The sequence below is a fragment of the Camelus dromedarius genome, chromosome 7, assembly GCF_036321535.1.
Source record: "Camelus dromedarius isolate mCamDro1 chromosome 7, mCamDro1.pat, whole genome shotgun sequence".
Lineage (NCBI taxonomy): Eukaryota > Metazoa > Chordata > Mammalia > Artiodactyla > Camelidae > Camelus > Camelus dromedarius.
Genome location: NC_087442.1, coordinates 17594331 through 17619812, shown reverse-complemented (window position 1 = coordinate 17619812; position 25482 = coordinate 17594331). Strand labels below are relative to the sequence as shown.

Below are 25482 nucleotides of genomic sequence, written 5' to 3'. Positions count from 1 at the left end.
ACCAATAAAAATGATATTGTCTAGGATTTGCTTCAGAATAACTGGGAAGAAAGTTGGAGTCAGGGATGGTATAGATGAAACCAGATGGGAATATGTTGGTAATTGTTGAAGCTGAGTTTGTTCCAGAGTCTCTTAATTTTTGTCCGTGTTTGAAAATTTCCATAAGAACGTATGTTTTGTATGTACGTTTATATGCTGGGGAGAGGGAAGGTGGTGGGAGTTACAAGGTTCTGTAGATAAATTGCAGAAATGCTATATAATCATGTCCCCTCCACCCAGACACACCTGTACATGAGCATACTAAAGTCTCCTGAAAATGAATGTAGTTAGGAAACCTACTTCAATTTGTGTAACCCAGAATTTCCAGAATGACCCATTACAACATACCATCTAATAATATCTTGTAAAACCCTGTTTCTAGACTCACAAACTGAACAAACTTAGGGTTACCAGGGCATAAAGAGGGTGGGAAGGGATAAATTGGGAGTTTGAAATTTGCATCTCTTGGGGAGTGATGGAAATGTTAGCTAACTTGATTGTGGTGGTGGTCTCATAGGCATATAAATCTATCAGAATTCATAAAATTGTACATCTGATATATGTGTAGTATACAGGAATTATACCACACTAAAGGTGACTTATTTTTTTTAAAAAAGTGTTTCTGAAGAACTCCCTAGAAACTTCTCATTAGGAAATAGCATACACGTTAAAAAATTATCAAATACTATAATGTGTTGTAGTAACAAAATTACTGTACTGGAGGTGAAAAATGAGGTGACTAAAGACAGTGCTTTAACGATATGGGGCTTGAAATGGAAAGAGGTAAAGTTTGGTTCAGTCAGGGTGCGGGAGATTTTATGTGGACTTCGTCATCCCTGGGCTGTTTTATGCTTTAGTAGGGGTGGTTTCACTTAATTTTGGTAACGGCCTTCTCTGTTGGCTACAAGATTGATAGCTTTCGGTCTCTGAAAGTGGTTTGTATAACTGAGTTAATTGAAATACTGAAAAACTGCATGTGTTGGGTGTAGTAATTGGGCTTAAGTGCTGTCTGAGGTAAGTCACCAGTGAATTTTCACTTGACTTGAAAGCAGAAATTGTTTCCTGTCACTTGGTATTAAATGAATCTCTTTGTAGTGAATCAAAGGATGTTGTTTTTATGCATCAGAAAACTTTTTCAGAGGGGCTTGTCATTTGAATTGCTATCAGTTGGGACAGGATTATCTTGTATTTTGTGGGATCTAATAAGACATAATTAAGAAACAAGCAATTGCAGTGTATAATTCAATATAATAAAATCCGATTTAAAAGTGTAATGTAGATTTGGTTATGCTTTGAGAGAAGCCATATCTTATGTGATTATATAGTGATACACGTCTCATACATTTAATGTCTGATTTTTTTCAAACAACCAAGAATTACAATGAGGGTCTCTTATTTTTATATTTCATTGGAAGTGTTTGTAGACTATTCATCTTACATAAAGTGCTCTGCTTTGTATGATAGGCTTTGAAGACCGTTTCTCAACTTGACTGGTTAGGGTTTATAGTCTTAGTAACCGCTTTTCCTCCTTTTCAGTTTGTACTTTCACTCTACTCATGCTTAGAACTGTCTTTAGTGCCCCTGCTGACAAAATAGGTGTTTGTTCCTGTCAGGCATTTTTGTAGGTTGGCTGTTACATATTTGAAAGGAAAAGAAAATCTTGACTCACCCTTTGAAGTAAGGGCTGAGTGGATCTAACAGTGTAACCTAGTATCTTAGTTAAAAGCGGTCTGGGAAAGAAAATAGAATTCACTTTTTCAAGAATCATGTCAGCTCTAGACTTTTTTTTTCTCCCTGTGTTGTGATCAAAACCAGAAAGGAATGTTAGGTTCTAGAAAGATCAATAAGCTACTTGTTCATCTTCTTCCTACTTGGAGTGAGGTTCTGAAACTAGTTAACCCTTGAATGTTTGTTGAGAGTTTAATAATAGTTCTGGCTGTATGATCATGTGTTACGATATTTTGTCAGTATTCTGGTGCTTGTTCCGTTATGCAGTTAAAACAATTCATTAGAATTGTCCTAACAGGCGAGAAGGCCATGCTCACTGTGGGGTCAGCTGCTTGCATAAAACGTGCAGGGGCTCAGCGACATCTAGTTTGTCTGCTCAGAGGCCCATTTTTGAGGAGTTCCCAGAATGGGGATCACTGAGATTTGATTCTCATTGTAGATTTTGCTCTGTAGAGCTGTAGCTTCCTGATAAGTGATTTCTGGATATGTGGAGCCTTACTTGTAATTAGTTTTTCTGAGTTGCTTGAAGGGATTTCTATTAATTGTTTCATTAATCTATATTATTCCTGGAGGGGAGGTCATAGGATGCCAACAAGGAATGCCCTTAGTCGACAATTAAGCATATTAACTGTTTTCAGAAAGCGTGACTTAATGCTAATTATTCTGCAGGTGTCACCAAAATTCAGGTGTATTATGTTAAATATTTCTTATAGCAGGTTAATTAGTTTAGTTATCTGAGACTTGATCAGGCAATTAACTCTTCTTGGGGAAGAGTATGTTGCTATTGTTAAATGGGATGACTGATGACACTTGCCTTGAGATTTTACCCAAGAAAAATAATGCTCCCTGGGTCTTACAGGGTGGTGTGTTATTCTGCTCAGGCTTCTGTAACAGAAAGCATGGACTGGGTAAACAGCATATTTTCTCACAGCCCTAAAAAGCTTCCAGAGTGAGTCTGGCAGTCTTGAGGCTCAGGTAAGAGCCATGGTCAGGCCGATTTTTCACAACTGGTTGTCAGCCTTACTCGTGCTTTTCTGTCTTACAGTGTGTAACAGTCCTCTGTTAGCCCTCTAACACCAAGCGCTTGTACTGTGGATGCTCTTCAAAGAACTGCTGGTCGGCTGGAACTATCAAAAGGCTTGTTGAGAGGAGGAAGTTAATGAAACATGATCTGATCCATTTAGTTGTTTAAATTCCACACATTTGTAGGTTAAAGTGGATCATTGGAAAGCTTAATTCAGTCTTTCAAAGTCTTTCGGTCTGAGTTGTGTTGTAATGTTACATTCTTGAAGGAACGTATAAAAAATGGCCACGTAAAATTACTTTGTTTTTATTTTATTTTTTGATGGAGGTACTGGGCATTGAACCTAGGACCTCACACATGCAAGCACATACTCTGCCACTGAGCTATATCCATCCCTGCCCCATCCCCATTACTTTGTTTTTAGAAAGCTGTTGAGGACATTGTTCACTATATTGTATAATATCTTCCTTATTGTTTTAAGTGAACCTTTTTTAGAATTTAGTACTAGTTTAAAGTTCACTTCCTTAGGAGAATTGGAATCTTTCTGATAATGAGAATTACATAACTGGCTGTCATTCTGTTTTTGCATTGGCTAGTAGGAACCTCAAAGTGGAATTGGGGGCTCATTTCAAATACACTGTTTATCCATATGACCTGTGTACCTTGTGTTTTACACTTGTATGGCTTTGTTGTCCTGCATCTCTTTGACTAGTTCCCCTTTCTCATATGTATTATCCACCTTCTTGTACAAACCATTTCAAATTATTTTGGAAAGAGATAGGACAGAATGAGAGGGTAAATAGTTACTCATTATTCACCATTTAAATGCTGGTTGAAAGCTCTTATGCTGTGCCTGGGTGCTAACTCCCAAGTGACTTCAAAGAACACTTTGAGTAAAAATCTGCAAATTGGTATCTGATCTGGCTCCTAGCTTACTCCTGGACCTCATCTGCTGTCCCTGTCACCCTCGCACTTCTCTGAAGCACATGGACTTCCTGGCCATTCTCAGTTCCTTGAACAGGCCAAACATGTCCTTCTTCAGGGCTGGTGCATCTTCTGTTGTCTCTGGAGTCAGTTTCCTCAGATAGTGCCATCCCTCTCTCCCCCAGCTTTCTAGAAAGCTCCGTTCAACTGCCATCCTGATCTGAGAGGCCATTCCTGGCCTCCTTGTGTAAAAGAGTCCCCCTCCTCCTACCCCGCCTTTGTTTCTTCCTATCACTGCTCTCGCCCCTCCCCACCCCCGCCTCCACCTCCACATGTTAGATTGTTTGATGCTGGCTTCCCCAACCCAACCCGGGTGTAAGCTTCATGAGGGAGGGATTGGTTTTATTCACAGCTGTATCTCCAGCCACTTAAAACAGTGCCTGCTGAGTCATAGGTGTGTCATAATTATTTGTTCAATGACTGAAAGAACTAAATAGGGTCAATGTAACTATTGTGGGTCCTTGCCTAGAGATTTTTGAACAGACATTTCTTTGTGTGAGATAATCCAGCTGCAGTTGTCTCCAGGTAGGGAACTCCATGACCTCTCCAGATCCTGCATCTTGCTACTGCTCATTATTTAGCTTGTCCTAAGCACTTAATGTACTAGGACCATAAAAACATAGAAAAAAGGTCCAATCTCAGTTCATAAATATACATCCTCAGGAATTTTCGAATGGGGGAGGCTTTAGGGGATTTAGGCTAACAATGTTGTGATTCATAGATGATTTATTTTTCTTGCTAATAATTGGTCACCCCGCACATTGAGGGCACTTTATATTTTACAAAGCACATTCACACACTTCTCCAGTCCTCATGATAACCTGGTGAGGCAGGTATGCTTATTATTTTGTCTGTTTGACAAGGAAAGAAACAGACCCAGAGATGTTAAGTGACTTGCCCAAGGTCAGAGAGCTTGAAAATTTCAGACACCTCAGGTTTGACATGATTTGGTGAGAGGAGTAAGACACTTCTGGTGCATCCCTAATGGTAGTATTCTAGACTTGTGCTTTTTCTTCTTGCATCCGCTTGTTCTTTGACTGAAGGTTATTGTTCCTCTTGAGTGATGGGTTACCTTTGGGTGACTATTTTCATAGGTGTCCTTTTTGTTTTATTTTACGTTCCTTTTGTCTTTTGAAGAGTAATATCGACTTTTGTGTACTTTATCCTGTCTGGACTCCATTACTCTTAAGTCCAAAGTGAAAGCAAAATTGCTCTGTGGAAGGAGCCGGTGATGGTGACTAGTTATTTTCCTTTCAAAACACTTGACCAGCTGCACTGAAATACACAAGCGGGTATCAAAAAAGGAAACTGACAAATTCAGTGTTAGATCTGCAGTTATGTACCTTGGGTTTTTATGCTTATTTATAGGGCTGGCTTGGAGCTGATGGCTGTGAATTCATGAGAACCATTTAGCATACATGTTCCCACTAGGTACTGTTAACAATAGCTTAACACGTGCACCATGGTCCTTTTAGCCCATTAGATAAATAAGTTCCTTCTTGGGATTAATTAGTCATGGTTAGAGACGTGATTCATCATGCAAAATGCCAGAGCTGTCTTAGTGAAAAGTCCTCAGTGATCCAGAAATGTCTCTGTTTCCAGCCTAACTGCGATCTATGCTTTGATGTTCCTCCATGAACTTGGCAATAAAGCATAATGGTTTTGAGATAGGAATGGAAAAATCTCTAAAGTATGATTCAGTAACTCGAAGGCATGTTTGGGTGGAAACTTCAGATAGTTTCTTCTTTGCTCCATGTCTTTTAGCTCATGCTTTTTAGACCTTCTTGTCCAGATTAGACTATTGCTGTTGTGAAGCACAGGGAACTATTGCCGATACCTTGTAATGGCCTAAAATGAAAAAGAACATGAAGAAGAATATGTATGCGTATAGCTGGATCACTATGCTGTACACCAGAAATTAACACAGCATTGTAAATCAGCTATACTTCAATTAAAAAAAAAGAATAATGTAAGAAAAAAAGCTTGTTACTACTAAAAAAAAAAAATGCTGCCAAGTGCTCTGTTTACATCTTCAGTTCAACTCGACTCTCTTTATGTTGATCTATAGCTTGACTTGGGTGCAGTCCTGCAGCTCAGGAGTGGAAAGCAGGAAAAACAGATTTTCATAACATGTGTAAGTGGGAAGGGCGTGGGCTTTGGAGTCAAGTATACTTAGCTTTAATTCCAATACTGAAGTTGTTAGCTGTATACATGTGTGCAAGTTGCTTTACCTCTCTGTTCCTCTGATTTCTTATTTGTAAAAAGTGCAGTGATGCTGCCTTACCAGACCAGTTTTAGTATTGCTTTAGACTGTGTGCAAAATAACCACTGCGTTGTCTGGTGTATAAAGTAGACACTCAGTAATTTATATCATGTGCCTCACTTGCAGCGTCCCTTCCCAAGGTGTTGAGCACAGGGATGCATGTATGTTTGTGCATTTGGTTTTAAAATTTCTCAAGTATAGGATGAGAGCTTCTCAGGAATTACTGTCAGCGGGATCTTGGATAATTTTTGGACTCAATATTTACAAAAATACTATGTCATTTAAGGCTACGTTATTAGAAATATAGTGCCCATATTATGGGATATAAAACCTTTTCCTGCGTGGACTGGTCACACCATATGTTGTGTCGGTTCTGAGTACCACATCTTGAAAGGCAGGATAGGGAACCTTTTAAGAGCCAAAGTATCCAGATTGGAGGCCTGGCTCTAGTACTTAAAAGTTCTCGAACACACAGCTCAGTCTCTTCATGTGTAAAAAGGGCGAACAGTGAACCTAGTTCACAAGGTTGTTGCAGGAACAAATGAATTATTATGTGTAAACCACTTAGACTAGTGCAGGTATGTAGTAAGTCATACATGGGTGTTACCGTTTTCAAGGGGACTGGAAGAAATTAGCAAGGATGATGGGCTGCATGGAAACCATGTTGTGGAAGAAACAACTGAAGAAATTGGAGGTGTTGAACCTGAGAAGAAAGAAGTATTGAGAGTCCTTTACCATTTAAAGTGAAACTTTATGGAAGAGGGAATAGACTCACTGAAAAAGGTGGAACTAGGATCCGTGGGTAGACATTACAAAGAGGCTGATTTTATTTTATTTAAATGAAAGGCTTTGTAACAAGTTGAGCTGTGCAGAATTGCAGTGAAAGGCTCTGTGAGCTCGTGAGCTTTCCCTGGAACAGAGGCTTAGAAGGCTGAAGAGAGGTTCCTGACCTGGCTGGTGGGGTAAGCTGGATGACACAATTTCTCTCCTACCCTGCTATCAGTTCAGGTCAAGTGTCCGGCTACAAGTGGGATAGTCCTGCACTGAAATCTGCTGGGTTTTTGTAGCACATGGGGGAACTTTCTCCCTAGAATTAATCTGCTCTTACTGCCTATCATTCTTTCATTTTGCAAATATTTATCGTGGTCTCACTTTGCAGAAAAGGAAACAGGTTGGAAATGAATCTTTGTTTATTGTCTACTCTTGCTTGACACCGTGCAGTCCCTGGAGGAACCCAATGAATTCGGTTCCCTGGGAGGGTTGTGTTTTGAAGTTCCTGTGAGCAGAACACTGGTGCCTATTTTAGACAGTCTTTGTCGAGAATGTGTGTTTGACATGTTTGGATGTTTGGAAGATAGAGATAATACCTCCCTCCAGAGCAAAAGGCAGGCATATTTACCGTCCAGTATAAGAGATTCAGTTTTCTAAGCTCAGATTTCATCTGCAGGCATTCACTTGGGCCCATCTGCCTGATGCCCATGGGACTTGGAGGCAAGGAGAACTGTTACAAATAGGCTGATGCTCCTGCTGCTTGCTGTGCTATGAATAATTAAATCCTTAGCTTCCGACCCAGGTTTTGTGACTTCTACAAACATCCATGACACTGTGGCAGGCTAACTTGTTAGCTTGTAAGTAGGATAAAATCTCAGAGTCTTCACAGTTCTTGACGTTAAGGAGAGGAGTAAGGTGAAAGAGAGGTCAAAACCCAGGCCCAGGGCCAAATGATCTAGTGTTTGGGGTTGATGGAATCTGAACCTTTTGTCTCCAAAGGGTGTCATTTCCATGACATTTGGGAAAACTGCCACTGCCTGGACCGCTGTAACTACTGCTGTTGTAACAGTGACAGCCAGCCACCATCGCCAGTGCTATTGATAGGCTGGGCTTTGTCTGATCTCATTTAATTCTCAGCTACAACCCTGTAAGGAAGGTATACTTACTACCCGCATTGTATAGGTGAGCAAAATGAGATACCCTGACCAAGGTCATATGGGCAGTAAATGGGGGAGCCAAGGTTCTAGTCTAGGCAGTTCGGTTCAAGAGCCCATGACTCTATCAGTTAGGAGTGTAATCGTTTTTTTTTAATTTTAAAAATTATTTTTTTTTAATGAAGGTACTGGGGATTGAACCCAGGACCTCGTGCATGCTAAGCACACATTCTGCCACTGAGCCATTACCCACCCATTGGGAGCATAATCTAAAAACAGACGGTACTACCCCTTACCCTCATTGTGAGGTGGGGCAAATTAATGTACCCTCTTCAAATCTTAGCTGCTTCATCTGTAAAAAGCAGAGGAAGGATGCTAACAGGACCTGCTCCAGTGGGCTGTTCTGAGGACTAACCATCTATAAAATGTGCAGCCTCTCTAGATGTTAGTGGCTATTATTATCACTGCTTTTCTTTTCTCTAATTACAAAACCCCCAAACCTTTTAACAGTTTTGTTCTCTCAGAGTTCTCTAATGTAAGTATTTTTGACTAAAGGCAAAATGTCACTCAGCCCAGTTTACATCAGGAGGGTGAATTTCATATGTGGGGCAAACATGGCTCAGGCGATTTCCTTATATAAATATTGTCTCTGAAAATGAAAATAGGAGCTGAAACCCACCCCTTATAGCCCCGATTTACTATGTCATCTTCATTTTAGTAACCCTTTCTGTTTTCTGAATAATTCCTAATGCGGTAGTAATATGTTACAGTGACAGGTGATGCCCAAGAAGGTGTCCTGTCTTTCAGCCTGACATTTTCCTTAATGGTAGTTGTGGTAGTTGATATAAACAGTGTGACTGTTGGGCATGTTTCTTTCCACAAATGGCGGTGGAGAGGAAATTATGCAAAGCATCATAAAGATGGCAGACTGATCCACTGTAGCTTTGAAAAGTCTGTGGCTGTTTGCTGTGACAAGGGGGAAATAGAGTTAAGTATCTAGGAATTCTTCCCTTTGGGACTGTTGATAAATTGAAGTTATTTGATAATTTGAAGTTATTTTCTAATTGTGCTTTACTTAAGATCAATAGCCTGGAAGGTTTCAGATGAAAAGAGCAAAGTTTTGTGTTGTAGAAACAACAGGAAGGCATGCTTAGCCACCTAGGACCCAAATATTGCAAGTAATATTGGTAGGTCCATCCTTGAAACCAGACTCCCCCTAAGTTTGCTACTCTGATTACCTGTATTACTCAAATGCTTGTGTGGTATTTTCTACCTGAAATTAAGCTTGGTGATGGCCTGGTATAGGCTCACCAGTTGACAGAGGTGGGCAAGGGACCTGGCATGGTAAAGGCCTTCCTTCAAGTCTTGGGGTTCCCACTGCATTGCCTTTCTGAGTGTACCCTGCAGTCCTTCATTGAATTTCTGTCCCCACCCTCCCCACCTCCATTTCATGCTGGACCCCATCTCTTGACTACCCTAACACATTTAGAGAATTCTTTCTAGAGGTTAGATTGCAGTCAGAGACTGGCCTGCTGAATCCCCCTCTAAATTGAAAATGAAGTTTTATGTATTATGTGACTCACAAATTAAGATCTTTTACTCTAAATGACAGTTTGGAGAAGACTGTTCTACAGTATTTTGCCAGCAAAAATCTAAAAGTGGATATGTGATTGATTCACTGACAGACCATCTCTGAAAGCAGTTCTAATGATGGACTTATAATTGATTACATCCATCACTGAGAGCCTAAACTACCCCCTCCCTAAATTAAAAAAGATAAATGAAACAAAGTACGCTGAATGTATAAGCTGACAAATCCGAGGGAATTTAATGAAACTCTAAATTACCGCAGCCAACAGATAAGAGAAAAAGGTTTCTTTGTTACTGATTATAACACTAAATTAAAAAAAAATTATCCAAGAAAGATAATGGAGGAAACAAAGATCTGTGGCCCATGTATCAAACTAAGTTATTGAAAGATTTTTAATAAGTATCTATCTCGTCCCCTGCTTATTGTTGATTAGTATCAGTCTTGTTAGTACTGTTGGAAGAATGGTAAATGCAGGGGCTGTCTTGTAGTATAGCTGATATTATTGCCGTTGTAATGGGTTTTAGAATTACTGTGACCTGATTTCCAGGCCGCTGGGGGCTCTGTACCAAATTCAGGTCATTTGAATGAACTGTTTGCAAAGTGGTTCCTCAGCATAGGAGCAGTTTTATAGTGTTTGGCTGTACATAAAAAGAAGACCAAGTGAAAGTGACTTAAGAAATGGGTATTTATTATCTTCCCAGAAGAAGTCTAGAGATAAGGCAGCTGACTGTTGGCTACTTCCATGGCCCAATGACGTAATGGCGGTAGCTGGCATTTCTCTTGGCTTTCCCTTCCAGGGTTGTAAGATGGCTAACTTGTTTGAGTATCTTAGCTTCGTATAACCAGACCCAGTGTTGGGAAAATGGGCCTCCTTCCCCTGCAAGAAAACTCTTCCTAGAAGTCCTTAGGTCTCATTGGCCAGACCTCTCACTGGTAAGGGGACTGGAAATACTAGGATTCACTCAAACGAATTGAAACCTGCCCAGACTCTTGCCAAGTTCATGTTGCCTGGTACCTGACTATGCCAAGGGGAAAAGTGAAGGGACAGACTTCTTGGATCAACCACCAATAAATCCACTTAGATTGCTACTGGAATTGACTATATGGGTGGTTTTGTATTTTCTCTTAGTAACTTGTTTCATTTCCTGGTTAGATGCATGTGCTCTCATTGACTACCTCATCTTTCTTCTACTTTCTGGTTTTAAATTTGACTCAGCTTGATACATTCTGTCTTGACCAGGACCCTGTCTACCAGTGATGATGTTGAGGACAGAGAAAACGAGAAGGGGCGGCTGGAAGAAGCCTATGAGAAGTGTGACCGCGACCTGGATGAACTGATCGTGCAGCACTACACAGAATTGACCACAGCCATTCGCACGTACCAGAGCATCACTGAGCGCATCACTAACTCCCGAAACAAAATAAAGCAGGTGAGCCTCCGTGCCTCTGATGTCTGGTGATGGTCGCACCTTCAGTTAGTCCAGGGGTTGTAGCTTGGGGAGGTGCCTTGGCAGTGGTAATGGCCTTAACGATTGATTCAGACTGATGCTTTTCAAGAGTTCTGCAGGTGAAGAGGAAGACTGTGGGTATCTTGGCCTTGCTGTTTTTCTCCCCTATGTCTGATCTTTGGTTTCTGCCATTACTTTCCCCTGCAGTGTGATGGGACACAGAGGAGATGGCTTCACCTTGAGGTAAACCTGAAAGGGAAGCTGTTTTAAGACTCCAGGGCCTCTTACTGTTGGAGGCTCTCATTATAGTGTATTAGATGGATTTAAAGGGCCCACGTCACACATTTTGTATGTGTGTATATTGCTGTAGTAGTTGAAAATGTGTAAAAAAAAAAAATGGTTTTGAGTATGTCATCCCCATTTGAAGTTGTGGTTTCTCTGCCATCCTGGTACATTCTTGGTAATTATAGTGAAGAAAATCTAATTTACAAGTTATTTAAACATATAGTGGAATATTTATAAATACTGAAATTCTTGAATATCATTCTTTAGTAGGGACAATCATGTATTAGTTTTTATTTTGTGACTGTCTTTCATATCTTGGAGCTGTTCCTTGTCTCTTTCACTCTTTTTCTTTCTCCCTTCCCTCTTCCTCCCCTCTCTTCCCTCTTGTTGGTCCTGTCCTTCTTTCCTTCCTTCCTTCTTCACCTCCTTCCTTCTGTGGTTGGTCTTTGAAAACCTGTTGGTTCCTGAGTGCCACATCTTTAGCTCCTAAAGGATAAAGTGGGTTCATGAGAGGTATTTTTATTTTTGGCCAAGGGATGCACTAATTGAATAAAGGTTACGTAATGTCACATCATAGTTACATGGTTCTTGGCTGTGTATTTCGAGGGTCACTCCTTTAACACCTGGTATTACTGCTGTCTGATAAATAACAATTGCTACCACTTACTGAGCACTGATTCCTTGCCAGGCATGATGGTGTCTGTTCCTCAGTTGACAAACTTAGGATCTGAACCCTGGTCTCTGCTCTGAGGTCCTTGCTGCTGGGTTTCAGACATCTGGAAAACAGTATTCCCCCACTTTGGTGTAAATGAGACATTCTGCAGAACCCCAACATACCACTCCCCTCTTGTTTGGGGCGAGAGCTGCAGAGCCCCATGCTTGGTCCCCTCCTTAGCACTCAGCAGCTGACCTTCAAGCACCTCTGTGGCCAGAGCACTGCATAGACTATTTGCAGCACTGCCCTGTGCTAGTCGATTGGTTAAGGCATTTTCTGGACGGTACCTGCCTGGTAATGGCTGTGCTTGTGGTATCCTCACGTTTTCTTCCCTGCCTTCTAACCCTTACATTACAATCTGGTAAGCAGATATGTAAGTTACTCTTGTAAGAAAGCTGTTACAAGATTCAGCCTTTAAGAGTATAGTTCCACAACTAGGAGACTCTTAACCTTTTTTAAAGCAATGTGCTGGCCTCTTTCTATTTTAAAGTTAACTGGGCGTTATCAAAGGCAGTACTATAATTCTTAGCCTTTACAAATGGTGAGTTCATCCTATGGATTTATCTGTGAAACTAGGTAAAGCTATAGATCAGCTGCTGTAGATTTCAAGTAAACTGTAGTCCATTTTGACCCAATATACTAAGCTTGAGAGGGGACAGAAAATGAACGTATACAGCTGCTGACCTTCTGGCTCTGCCTCGGGTAATCACAGTAAGGGTGAAGGACCTTTTGGTATTTGTGTTTTCCGATTAGTCTGCTTGACTGGAAAGACTTTGTCCTAATCTCAAGGGAAGCACTGCAGTGGTTTCTGCCTTCATTCCCTATCACTCTTGAGTCGATAGCATCTTTGCCCAAACAAAGAGTGTTTGCTGGCACTGAAAAAGAGAGTCTCATCTTGATGGTTTCACATTTGTTTTAGCAGCCACAGTCTTTTCACCCTCCTCATTTTTAAGGATGCCCGAGTTTTCAGCAAAAGGAAACAATGAAAAAGAAAGCTTTTTGTTTACTATATCAGACAGTTGTCAAGAAAGTAAATGTCACAAAACTGTTATGAATTAGCTTCAATATTGGCAAGAGAAAGAAAAGGGTAAATTTCTTTTCAGAAAAGCCTTTAATTGATAAAGGGGAGAAGAAAGATACTAGGGAAAAGTGAAGGTGAATTTTTCATTGTATAATTTGATAATTTTGTACTGTTAAAGTCCATTTCTGTTTTTTTTTCTTTTGAGTTATAGTGAAAGTCCATTTCTTATTGCCAAGGAACCACTGTTTCTTCACTGATCTTCCCATGTCATTTTTGGGTTTTAATTGCACTTTCGATTATATACAAAATATAAGTACGTATATTTCTAAATTAAAAATGGGGAGGAGTCAATAATCATTGGATGACATTATTTCAGAGCCAAGGAAGTTGTTGAGAATGTGTAGATCTGAGTTGAAATTTTCTTCCTGCTTTCTGTCAAAGAATGTAATGAGTCATTCAACAAATAGTTGTTGAGTGCCAGCTGTGTGCCTGGTGCTGTCCTAGGTGCTGAACTTTTAGATTTCCATATAATGGAAAATATCAGTCCTTGTCCTTGTGGAGCTTACATGCTAGTGGGAGGAGAGAGGAAAACAAGTGGAATTTAGCAACATTGATTTAGTCTCTGTGTAAGAAGTGTCTGTTTTGTGCTGAGCTTTGCTCTAGGTTTTGGGGTATAGAGGTGAATTAAACAGACAAAAATGCCTGTCCTTGTGGAGTTTATATTCTAGTCAAGGGAGACAGGCTATAAATTAATAGATAAGTAAAAGAGGGCATAACAGATGGTAAGAAATGCTGCACTGGGGAAAAAAAGGCAAGGAAAAAGAATAGGGAGTTTTGAATAGAGAGGTCAGGAAAGGCTTCACTGTGGTTACATTTGAGCCAACACCTGAAGGAGCTGAGGGAGAGTCTGGAAAAGCACCTCAGGAAGAAGGAATATCAGGTACAGAAAGATCCTGAAGCAAGAACAGGGTTGGAATTTGGGGGAAGCAGCAAGGAGGACAGGGGGCTGGAGCACAGAGGGAAGTGGGGAGAGTGGCCAGAGAGAGGAGTGCGGGGAAGAGGAGGTGTGGCAGAGGGAGAAGGTGATGTGGGGTCTTGATCCCTGTAAGGACTTTGATTTTGACTCTGGGTATGATGGGAAATGGTGGTGAGGTTTTGAGCCCAAGAATGACATGTGGTGTCTAACATTTTAAAAGGGCTATTCTAGCTGCTATAATGAGAATAGATTTTAGTGGGGGCCAGGGCAGACGAGAGATATTCATATTCGTGCTTTGTTACCTTTAAAAGCTTGAACACAAAACTATTCACATTTCCCATTTTGGTATGTGTATTTGGAATTTGTTTCATGGACGGGTTTATGTTATATTGGCAGAATCTACGTCCTTGAGGATAATATGAGCTGACAGATGAATCTGACTCTTCCCAGATGTTCCGAACTTCTTGACACCAGTCAAGTCCAATTGGCATTTTTTCTAGACTAAAAAAATATGTGCAAATAAAACACCATGTACAATTGATCAGGTCAGTTATGTGGATAACAAGCAAAATACTCGGGCTATCCTATTACTGTTGAATACAGATGAGATGTTACGTTAGAAAACTTCAGAATCCATTGGTTCCGTCAGTGTCTCTCATAATAATGACTGGTATTGCAGCAGCACCACCAAAATAGGTGAATATGAGTGGATACAAGTTGGAGGCTTTGGCCGTACAGGTGATGCTTCTTGGTAGTATTTGATTTTGAGTGTTTCTTCCATCCTGTACTAGGTAGATGAGATGACATTAGATTTCTTTAAAGATACTAAGTATCCATCTAATGCTTATTATAGAAGCAGGTAGGCTGAAGGGAAAACATAGATGCTCGTCTCTGTTGTGATGTGTGCATAAACCCTTTACATTTTGCCCTGATTTTGGCACTTCTTTTGGTGCTAGATCAAGCTCTTAAGTCATTTTTCTTGCCTATAATTGGAAATAACTATATGTGATGATTGAAGAATTCATTAGGGCTTAATTCTTGAGTAATACAACATCCATTACTTAACATTTAACTCAGATAGTGTTGTGACTTTGTATATGAAAATATACCTTGAGCAGTAGAATTAGAATGAAGAATAACCTTAATATAAAAAAAAAGTCAGAGTCAAACAACATGGTTTTGGTAAGAAGTTATTTAAGTCCGGATATAAGATAGAAAATCCTAGCTGCTTGTATAAGAAAGGCGAAAAAGCCCAGAAATGGACATGTGAAACTGAGAGCAATGATGAGACACTGTAGTTGAAAATCTGAGCAGTAGTCTGGAGTGCCGTGATGCGGTCACAAGAACTATGAGGAAATCTTTTCATCAAGTTTAACTGTATCTGAATTTGTGTACTGTATCCAGACTCTGCAACTCAGAAGGAAAGCACTGCCTTTGGAAAGGGTTGAGTGGAACCTCTCAGGGAATTTAAGACCTTAGAATGGAAGCTAAAAAACTAAGGGGCAAAAAGCACAGGAAATAGAAGTTTGAGGGTAATTTAAAAATGATCCATAGCTTTAAAGGGCTTTTAAACCAAACATGGAGTAGTGTTTCTGAAGTTCATTCTCTCTAGGCACTTTCTATATATAAGCCTATGGGGGAAAAAAAAAAGTGTGTTGGTCACGTGTTTCGGATACCCATGAAAAATGCTTATATGTAGATTTATTTTGACTACAAAAAAGAGAAAATATGGTATTTTGTACTTTTAGAATTAATGTTGGTTGTTACATTAATTTTCATTTACCATCCCTTGCATATGGGGAACTGTACAGGCTATTTCTAGTGTACAGTTTTTGATGAGGTGCTTGCACATTGATAGTGCTTTATTACAGATAATACGCACACTCAAAGGCATTCTCCTCCTCCCCTTGTCTTATCCTTGATCAAGTTCAATGCTTTTCTGATTTTACAACTTTAGAGTTAAGGCCTCCACCACCTGACTTGTGCCTCCATCAGCATCCTCCTCTGTCAAATGCTCCCACAGTGTTATTCAGAGGCCCCCCGTTCATTTCCCTCTCTTGATACTTCCCAAGGCAGAGTTGCTGAAGTCTGTTTCCCTGCTTTCTGCATCATCTCCCGTATCCATTCACGATGACCTCTTGGGCCCTGTGTGCCTTACTCTCTCTTTTTAAAGTCACCAATTAAAAAGTCTCTAATTAGACTAACTTGTTTATTGAAGTTCATTTTTATTGAAACTGATATTCTTTTTTTAAACAACTTTATTGTCATATAAATTCTGTACAGTAAACTACACATATTTCAGATGTACAATTTGATGAATTTTGATAGATGTATACACTCAGGAAACCACCACCACAATCAAGATAGCTAACATTTCCATCACTCCCCAAGAGGTGAAAATTCCAAACTCCCAGTTTATCTTTTCCCACCTTCTTTACCTGCTGCTAACCATAAGTCTGTTCTCTATGTCTGTGAGTCTTGAAACGGAAATTTTTACTATTGCTGAACAGGTGATTAGGAGCAACTGAAGTTGCTAGAATTCTTAGGAAGCAAAGGAAACTTGGGTTTGAGGAAGGATTTCTTGGGTTTTGATGTCATGATTTGAAAAGCTTGACTCTTCATGAATTTATTTAAGGAAGAAACAGTAATGTAACTTTTCAATCTTAATTATGCTGATAAATTAAGTAGAATGTAATTAAGATGCTGTCACTGCATTTCTAAAAGAACAGGCATTTGAGAAGTAAAGGTTTAGGTGTAAGCTGGTACCCTTCTTACATATTCATTAATGGATATACTCCTGTTTCTCTCCATCCTGTTTTAAAAATCATATTTGTTGAGCTATAGCTTACATACAATAAAATGCATTATTTTTTAGAGTACAGTTCAATGCAGTGAGTTTTGGCAAATGTATGTATCCTTGAGTGTGTTACCATCACCCCAGAGAGTTCCCTTCTGCTTTGCAGGCAATACCCCCCACCCCATCCAGCTCCAAACAGCTGCTGATTTTAAGCCTGTCTATTACTCTACATTCTTTTTGCCTGTTCTAGAACTTCATACAATATATACTCTTTTATGTCTGACAACTTTTGCTCAGCACATGATTCTTCATGTTTCTTCTTTTACTGCTGGCTAGTGTCCCCCCCGACCCCAAGCTTTAAAAGAACATTTCCTCATAACTCTGACTTTCTAATCAAAAAGCCAAAGGCCCAGGGCAAATTAGTATTAAAAGTTCTTGTAGCTTCTTAGGTCTGTAGCTTTGGCTGAACTCAGTTGAGGGAATAATTTTGTTGTGTTTGTTTTCCACACATCCTGATGCCATCTTCCCGACCCCCAAATACACACAGAAATTCTATCTTCCTTTTCATTTTCCTTCCATGTAGTAAACAAAAAGGGGTGAGTGGATTACATTGTATATATCCTAGTGTGAAATGCCATAGTGGTCTTTTTCCCATTAGAAAGGAGTTTGCCAAGCTTTCCTGACACTCTAAGTTTATCTCCCACTCTCTTCATCAGGAGCCTAGTTGGGAGTTGTATGACATAAAATGTATTTTAAACTGTTTGCATAGTAACCATTAAACACACGGGATAAAGCTGAGAAGTAAAGAACCAAGGTGATAGGAGAAGAATATCAGAAATCAGATTCTGATAGATTTTAACCAAGATTTGAAATAGAATGGATTTAATAGCTAGAGTTGTTAACCCAGAGACCAGGAACTCCAAGAAGATCGAGGAATGACCTTGAGAAATGTGTTTAAAAAATCATATAAAACCACAAATGCTGATTAAAAACTAGCACTCTCCTGTCTCATTCTACCCAGTTCCAATTCCAACACCTCAAAGGCATGGACTTAAACTCTTTTAGTTGTTTTTTCAACCAGCTATTTGTATTTCTAAGTAATATGTTTATACTATTTTTCTTGATTTTTCTGTTTTAGACATTGTATATGAACTTCCAGTTATGCCCCCTGCCTCCTCTTTTCCCCACCCCACCTCATCATCTTCCTTCATCCTCTCTGTGTAGTTGTATCCTGGTTTCTGGTTAAATAGCCTGTGCTCATTTTACTATAACAACATAAATATGTGCATCTAAGCCATCCAACATACTCTTTCTGCTCGTACCATTTTGTTATTTGCCTTGGAGTTAATGACTGAAGAATGCCATTGCCTTTGTTCTGCATCAATTTGCCCCTTCCCTGGATCTTGTGTTTCTTCTCTTCTATTTTTCTCTTGTATTGATGGAGTACCTTCTTCAGTAGCTTGCTGAGATATGGTGCATATAAGGTTTATTTTTTTGAGAGTTCGCATGTCTGAAAATGTCTTTATTCTGTCCTCATACTTGATTGATAGTTTTCCTCAGAAAGAATTCTCTCTTAGGAATAATGTGTCTTCAAAATCAGTTGTCTTGTAGGTTTTAGTGTTGCTGTTGAGAAAATCTGATGTATTCTGATTCATAATCCTTGGTATGTATGGCCTGTGGCTGCGCACCCCACCCCCCCCCCCCCACCCCCCGCTTTGAAAGCTTTTAAGATCGTCTCTACGTCCTTGTGTTTTATGGTGTCAGGATCATGTGCCCTGGCTTGGGTCTTTTTTCACTTCATGATCTTGAACACTTGGTCTGCCTTTTGAATCTGAAAATTCATGTCTTTTACTCTGGGAAATTTTCTTTTCTTTTATTCTTTTTCTCCACTGTCTCATTTTTCCTCCCCTGGAATTCTTAGCAAGTGTTGGACCTCTTCAGTCAGTCCCCTCCTATGTCCTATTTTCCTTGTTTTTTGCTTTTTGGAGTTTTAAATTTCCTCAAAGATTTCTTCTAACTTTAGTATTGAATTTTTTTTTCTATCACATATTTAATTTCCAAGAACTGCTTTTCATTCTCTGATATTTTTATAGCATCTTACTCTTGTTTCATTGATGTAAGACCTTCTTCTTTTCCCTAAGGGATATTAGAGCTTTTAAAAATTTCTTTTTCCTGCTTAGTTTCTGTCCCCCCACACCCCTCAGCACTTTTTTGTTTGTGTTGATGTCTATCTTTCCTTAATACAGGCTTTCCTTGACTGTATGGTGATTCTTGGCTAACTCATTGGATGGAGGGAGGTGTCCTACAAAGCTGATGGGAAGCTCAGAGCAGGTAGTGGGGCTTGTCTAGTGGTGATGGGGCAGAGGGACCTGACAGTTGCCTTGGTGAAACCTCAAATAGCACTATCGATAGATCTTTCCACTTGGTTGTTCTTTTCCCAGGGAAAAGCCATAAGTTTCCTGTGTTGGGGCTCAAAGTCAAGCTGAGTATTATCAGAGCAAACCTTGGAAGGAGGTTGAGGATGCAGAGCAGGCTGACTTACCTTGACTTCAGCTTCCTGCTGTCCAGTGCCTCACACCCTCCTTTGGGATGTATCTGGCATTTCCTGGTCCAGATTCTAATTCAGTTTCTTCCAGTTATAAACCTCCTATTTTTGGCCAACGTTGAGGGGAGGGAGTTGCATGTTTGTGTGGTTGGATGAAGGCTCCAAAATAAACACTTAACATTTTAACCCTGTATTCTTGCCTTCAGCGTTCTTGGTGCCTCCCTTTCAGTGTTAGCAAATCCCACTCAATGTCATCTGTCTTCTTGCCAGCTTCCAAGATTTTCTTGCCGTCTTTGCTGTCCCCTCTTCTCTGTTCTCTCTTTTCTTGATGTTTTATGCTAAAAATAAATAATTTTGCCATCTCTTTGGTGGGACTGCAGAAGGAGTAGAGGTAACTAGAACCTTCTTCAACAGATTTTCCAAGGGGTCTGTGACCCCCCCCCAAAAAGCTAATAATCATTCTGCTATGCTTATCAAGAGAGATGACAAAGTCCCTTTGTTCAGTACTCTTTTCATATTGAAGAGTTTGATAAAACTGTTTTAGGTATTGTCTTAAAGTTGTAGGATTAGATTAGATGCTTTCCCGAGATGTCTTCTAATTTTAGCATTCTATCTTCATATTTTCCATGTTTGTTGGAAAAACGTTGAAATTTAGTTTTATAATCACCAAAAATATAGCATCGTGCACCACCACACCAAATACTGTAGAAGACAGATTTTCAATTCTTAAAAACAATGGTAGACTTTCTAGGGTGATGGAAATGTCCTATATATTGAGGAAGGTTTGGGTTACACATGTGTCTGTGTTTGCTAAAACTTGTTACATGGGACACTTGATATATTCATGTATAAATTTTACCTCAAACAAAAAGCAACAAAACTAAACAACTATGAATTTCTAATTTAAATAAAAATATATGTAGAAGAACGTCAAAAGTATGTGAAAGTAGTTCTGTGAATTGTGAAAGCTCATGATTCTCTTTATTTTTTCATGTTATAAAATTAAAAAACCCACCAATTATGTTATTGTAATCTAGATTTTCACATAATGTGTGTTCAGTGGCTTGAAATAATCTAAAGGATTAAAAATAAAATTGAAAGTACAAAAACTTTGGATTATTTTAATCAAAAAAGGAAATTAAAGTAAAAATAAGCAAAAAAATTTTTTTTAAATTAGGGTGGATAAAGAAAATGTTCTTATCATGTACGTTATGACTACCCTCTCCTTCTGGTTTTTCAAGCTGTACCTATGCTGGTCACCAAACTGCAGATCTGTGAGAATGCCTGCAGTTGTCTTATTCACTATTTAAAAAGCAAAATACATGACAAATTTTTTGGTGTGTCCTAATTCTCTTGATTTGGGGATGATCTCTGAATGTATCTTCTCTCTTCTGGAAACTGGGCTTGTCTTGATTTTGGTCAGGTGAAATGAAGGCCCAGTTCCTTGGTTGTAAACTTGAGCTGAAGTTATAGATCTCAAAGGATAGACCCAGTGACCTGTCAGCTGAATAGGAAATATGCCAGGAAGAATGGGGATATCAGTCATTCCCTTTTAGAGGTATTAACATCAGGGTGGAATTTCTTCTTTTCAAAGTGCTTTATATTGTGAGTAGTTTTATCTAGACAAACTCAAAGGTGGGACCAGAGAGAAAATACAGACACAGAAATGGTGACGCACTTAGGTGAGTCTGTCAGAACCAGGATTAGAATTTTGCAGGCAGACCAATGAAAGGGAGTGAGTGGGAACTAGGAACTGATCCTTACAGCAGTACCAGTGAAGCATCCAAACAGATGATGGGTTTAGGCTGGTGAGACTTGGGACTGACCCAGGATTGTAACTGTGTTACATTGTAGGTGAAAGAGAATCTGCTTTCATGCAAGATGCTGTTGCACTGCAAACGAGATGAGCTTCGGAAATTGTGGATTGAAGGGATTGAACATAAGCATGTCCTGAACCTGCTGGATGAAATTGAGAACATCAAGCAAGTGCCTCAGAAGCTGGAACAGTGCATGGCCAGCAAGCACTATCTCAGTGCCACTGACATGCTGGTAAGAGCACAGCATGCGCTCGTGGGCATTTCTGCTAAGACAGAAGAGCCTTCTTTTGTTCTCTGAATTTTGTAATTCATGAAGCACATTACAAATTGCCCTCTTGGGGTTCAGGAGCCCTTGCAGGTGAGGCCTGGCTGGTTCTCCTCCTAATTTCAGTGTTTCAAATGGTAGGAGATTATTATTTACATATTGTCTGCCTTTAGAACATTGGCAAGAAGTGTAATGGTGAAGGTACTTAAGTCATGATGGAATGATAATGGGAGGTTTTTTTTTGTTTTTTTTTTTAAGCTTCAGAGGAAGATAGTGAATCCCATTTTGAAGAATGAAATCTGCACAAGAGAGAACTTTAGGAGATTTATAAACTCGATGTTCTACAAATTCTTTGGAAGGAATTTTAACATTAGGGCTTTGTTTTTTCCTTTAAATTGATAAGAAAGAAAATAATTTTGGGGGAATAATTCTGGAAGTAACTTTGTCAGGCAGGAGTACTCCATAGCCTAGCCTTCAGTCTCTGTCTTAGTCCATTCTGGTACTTTGTGAATTAGAAATGAAAATTCAGAGATGGTTGCAGCTGGTGGTGCATGTGGCTGAGTGTCAAGAAGATGAATAAAAAGTAAAAATACACATCTTGCTCCCTAAAAACCCTAACTTTCCCAGGGCCTGTGGCTCTCTTAGAGAGGCCTGCTGTGTCTGCTACCTCTTTGCACACAAACTCTTCCACTCCCTTCTCGGAGTTGTCTGGGGACCACGGAAACTCTTGGTAGCAAATGGACTGGATTTGGATTTTCTTTTCCGCAATAGGTGAACGTCCCTCATCTTTGTTTCAACAAATTAGATTAACTGTAACACAGGGAAAAAAAACCTGGAGAGGAATTAATGGGAGAAAAACAGGTTAGGTCCTCTAAGTGGTTCTAATTTATTCTGACTTTCAAGAATGATTTTGCTCTAAGTCTGCCATAAGAAGCTTTTAAGGAAATTTGGTAACTAGGAGGGGAGATGTGTCATTGTACTTCATCATCTGTTAAAACCTGGTTATGTGATAGTGAATAGTAAGTTTCCACAGTGGAAGGAGATTAGTAATGATCTGTTCTTCGGAGCAGCAAAATAGTTGGTTATTTTCAGTATCTTTGTTGTGGCATCTTCCTTAATGACTAGAATGTCTGACAAAAAAATTAGTCACCTCTTAGCTTTACTGTTGGTTTATGTGTTAGGAAGGCATGTAGGTGCTAAATTATGAAGATTCAGCAATTAGAGTAGATAAGCTTATATATATTATATGTGTAGCGTATATGCATTTATTTGAATCATGATTTTTTTGTAGTGGGCCTGCTTTTAAAGTAAGTGCCGTATATTAAAAATAGGTTGTTAGAATTTATTTCCATGTTAATTATGTTCATTTTAGGATTTCAGAGTTTAGAATTAGCCTTTATTACTTAAGGGCTCGTTTAAGAGCTAATCAGTAATGAATACTGTTCTTGTTTTTTTTTTTTTGACTTACTTTCTTAAGGACCTCATTGAATACTTGTTTAAATTCTTGGTGGTAAGTTACAGAAATTCAGTTCTAGCTAGCTTAGGTAGAAGAATTGCTTTATTCAGGTGACCATTCTGCTAAAAGGACAGGGGCATATGTGGAACATCTGTATGTTCTTCATGCAGGTTTTCTTCATTGTTTTACTGTAGACTGCTACTTCTGCATGTGGGTGGGGTTGAGTGGGGAAAAGGGGAGAAGAAGGGTTGTAAGCTGTATCTTGCATCTTTCCAGCTTTGCAGAGGAAAATTACCCTTTTCTTCTAATTGAAAAATATGAGAATAGGATCTAGATTGGGCCAGCTTGGGTACTAGGATTGTCAGTTCTAACTAAAACTATGTTAGTTGAGGGAAGTGGGGGTTCTGGGGGGTTGCCTAGGAAGGAAGACCAGTCACCTCCAGATAAGAGTGAGTGTGAGAGAGGGATTTCCCAGAAATGTATCTTTTTTTCTGTTTGTAGTTCTTTATGTATTCTGGATACTAAGCCTTTATCTGTTAGATGGATTATAAATACCTTTTTCCAGTTAGTGGTATGTCTTTTCATTTATGCTGTCTTTTTTGAATTTTAAAAATTAAAAAAAAATTTGAGATATAGTTGATTTACAATGTTGTGTTAGTTTCAGGTGTACAACATAGGGATTCAGTTATACATATACATATATATACTTTTTCAGACTCTTTTTTTTAACATATTTTATTGATTTATAATCATTTCACAATGTTGTGTCAAATTCCAGTGTTCAGCACAATTTTTCAGTTATTCATGGACTTATACACACTCATTGTCACCTTTTTTTCTCTGTGAGTTATCATAACATTTTGTGTATATTTCCCTGTGCTATACAGTGTAGTCTATTCTACAATTTTGAAATCCCAGTCTATCCCTTCCCACCCTCCACCCCCCTGGTAACCACAAGTCTGTATTCTCTGTCTGTGAGTCTATTTCTCTCCTTTATTTACGCCTTGTTTTTGTTTGTTTTTGTTTTTGTTTTTGTTTTTTAGATTCCACATATGAGCGATCTCATATGGTATTTTTCTTTCTCTTTCTGGCTTACTTCACTTAGAATGACATTCTCCAGGAGCATCCATGTTGCTGCAAATGGCATTATGTTGTCGGTTTTTATGGCTGAGTAGTATTCCATTGTATAAATATACCACATCTTCTTTATCCAGTCACCTGTTGATGGACATTTAGGCTGTTTCCATGTCTTGGCTATTGTAAATAGTGCTTCTATGAACATTGGGGTGCAGGTGTCATCCTGAAGTAGATTTCCTTCTGGATACAAGCCCAGGAGTGGGATTCCTGGGTCATATGGTAAGTCTATTCCTAGTCTTTTGAGGAATCTCCACACTGTTTTCCATAGTGGCTGCACCAAACTGCATTCCCACCAGCAGTGTAGGAGGGTTCCCCTTTCTCCACAGCCTCTCCAGCATTTGTCATTTGTGGATTTTTGAATGACGGCCATTCTGACTGGTGTGAGGTGATACCTCATTGTAGTTTTGATTTGCATTTCTCTGATAATTAGTGATATTGAGCATTTTTTCATGTGCTTTTTGATCATTTGTATGTCTTCCTTGGAGAATTGCTTGTTTAGGTCTTCTGCCCATTTTTGGATTGGGTTGTTTATTTTTTTCTTATTGAGTCGTATGAGCTGCTTATATATTCTGGAGATCAAGCCTTTGTCGGTTTCACTTGCAAAAATTTTCTCCCATTCCGTAGGTTTTCTTCTTGTTTTACTTCTGGTTTCCTTTGCTGTGCAGAAGCTTGTAAGTTTCATTAGGTCCCATTTGTTTATTCTTGCTTTTATTTCTTCTAGGAGAAAATTTTTGAGATGTATGTCAGATAATGTTTTGCCTATGTTTTCCTCTAGGAGGTTTATTGTATCTTGTCTTATGTTTAAGTCTTTAATCCATTTTGAGTTGATTTTTGTATATGGTGTAAGGGAGTGTTCTAGCTTCATTGTTTTACATGCTGCTGTCCAGTTTTCCCAACACCATTTGCTGAAGAGACTGTCTTTATTCCAATGTAAATTCTTGCCTCCTTTGTCGAAGATGAGTTGACCAAAAGTTTGTGGGTTCATTTCTGGGCTCTCTATTCTGTTCCATTGGTCTATATGTCTGTTTTGGTACCAATACCATGCTGTCTTGATGACTGTAGCTCTATAGTATTGTCTGAAGTCTGGGAGAGTTATTCCTCCAGCCTCTTTCTTTCTCTTCAGTAATGCTTTGGCAATTCTAGGTCTTTGATGGTTCCATATGAATTTTATTGTGATTTTTTCTAGTTCTGTGAAATATGTCCTGGGTAATTGGATAGGGATTGCATTAAATCTGTAGATTGCCTTGGGCAGTGTGACCATTTTAACAATATTGATTCTTCCAATCCAAGAGCATGGAATATCTTTCCACTTTTTAAAGTCTTCTTTAATTTCCTTCCTCAATGGTTTATAGTTTTCTGTGTATAATTCTTTCACCTCCTTGGTTAGATTTATTCCCAGAGATTTTATTACTTTGGGTGCTGTTTTAAAGGGGATTGTTTCTTTACTTTCTTCTTCTGTTGATTTA

The 25482-nt window shown here is 39.2% G+C and overlaps 1 protein-coding gene across 5 annotated transcripts in view; it reads left to right on the top strand.

Annotated features, from left to right (window-relative positions):
* The window catches only part of EXOC4 (exocyst complex component 4), a 702098-nt gene that overhangs the window by 10600 nt on the left and 666016 nt on the right, over window positions 1–25482 (top strand). For 4 of the 5 annotated variants that reach the window (XR_836802.3, XM_010975676.3, XM_064487346.1 and 1 more), the window contains exons 2-3: window positions 10795–10984; window positions 21196–21390. Coding sequence is in view for 4 of the 5 variants with exons in the window: in XM_010975676.3 (XP_010973978.1) it covers window positions 10795–10984; window positions 21196–21390 (385 nt within the window). In the remaining variant the exon portion in view is untranslated. The remainder of the gene's footprint in view (window positions 1–10794; window positions 10985–21195; window positions 21391–25482) is intronic. The other variant, XM_064487345.1, reaches the window with a different exon arrangement.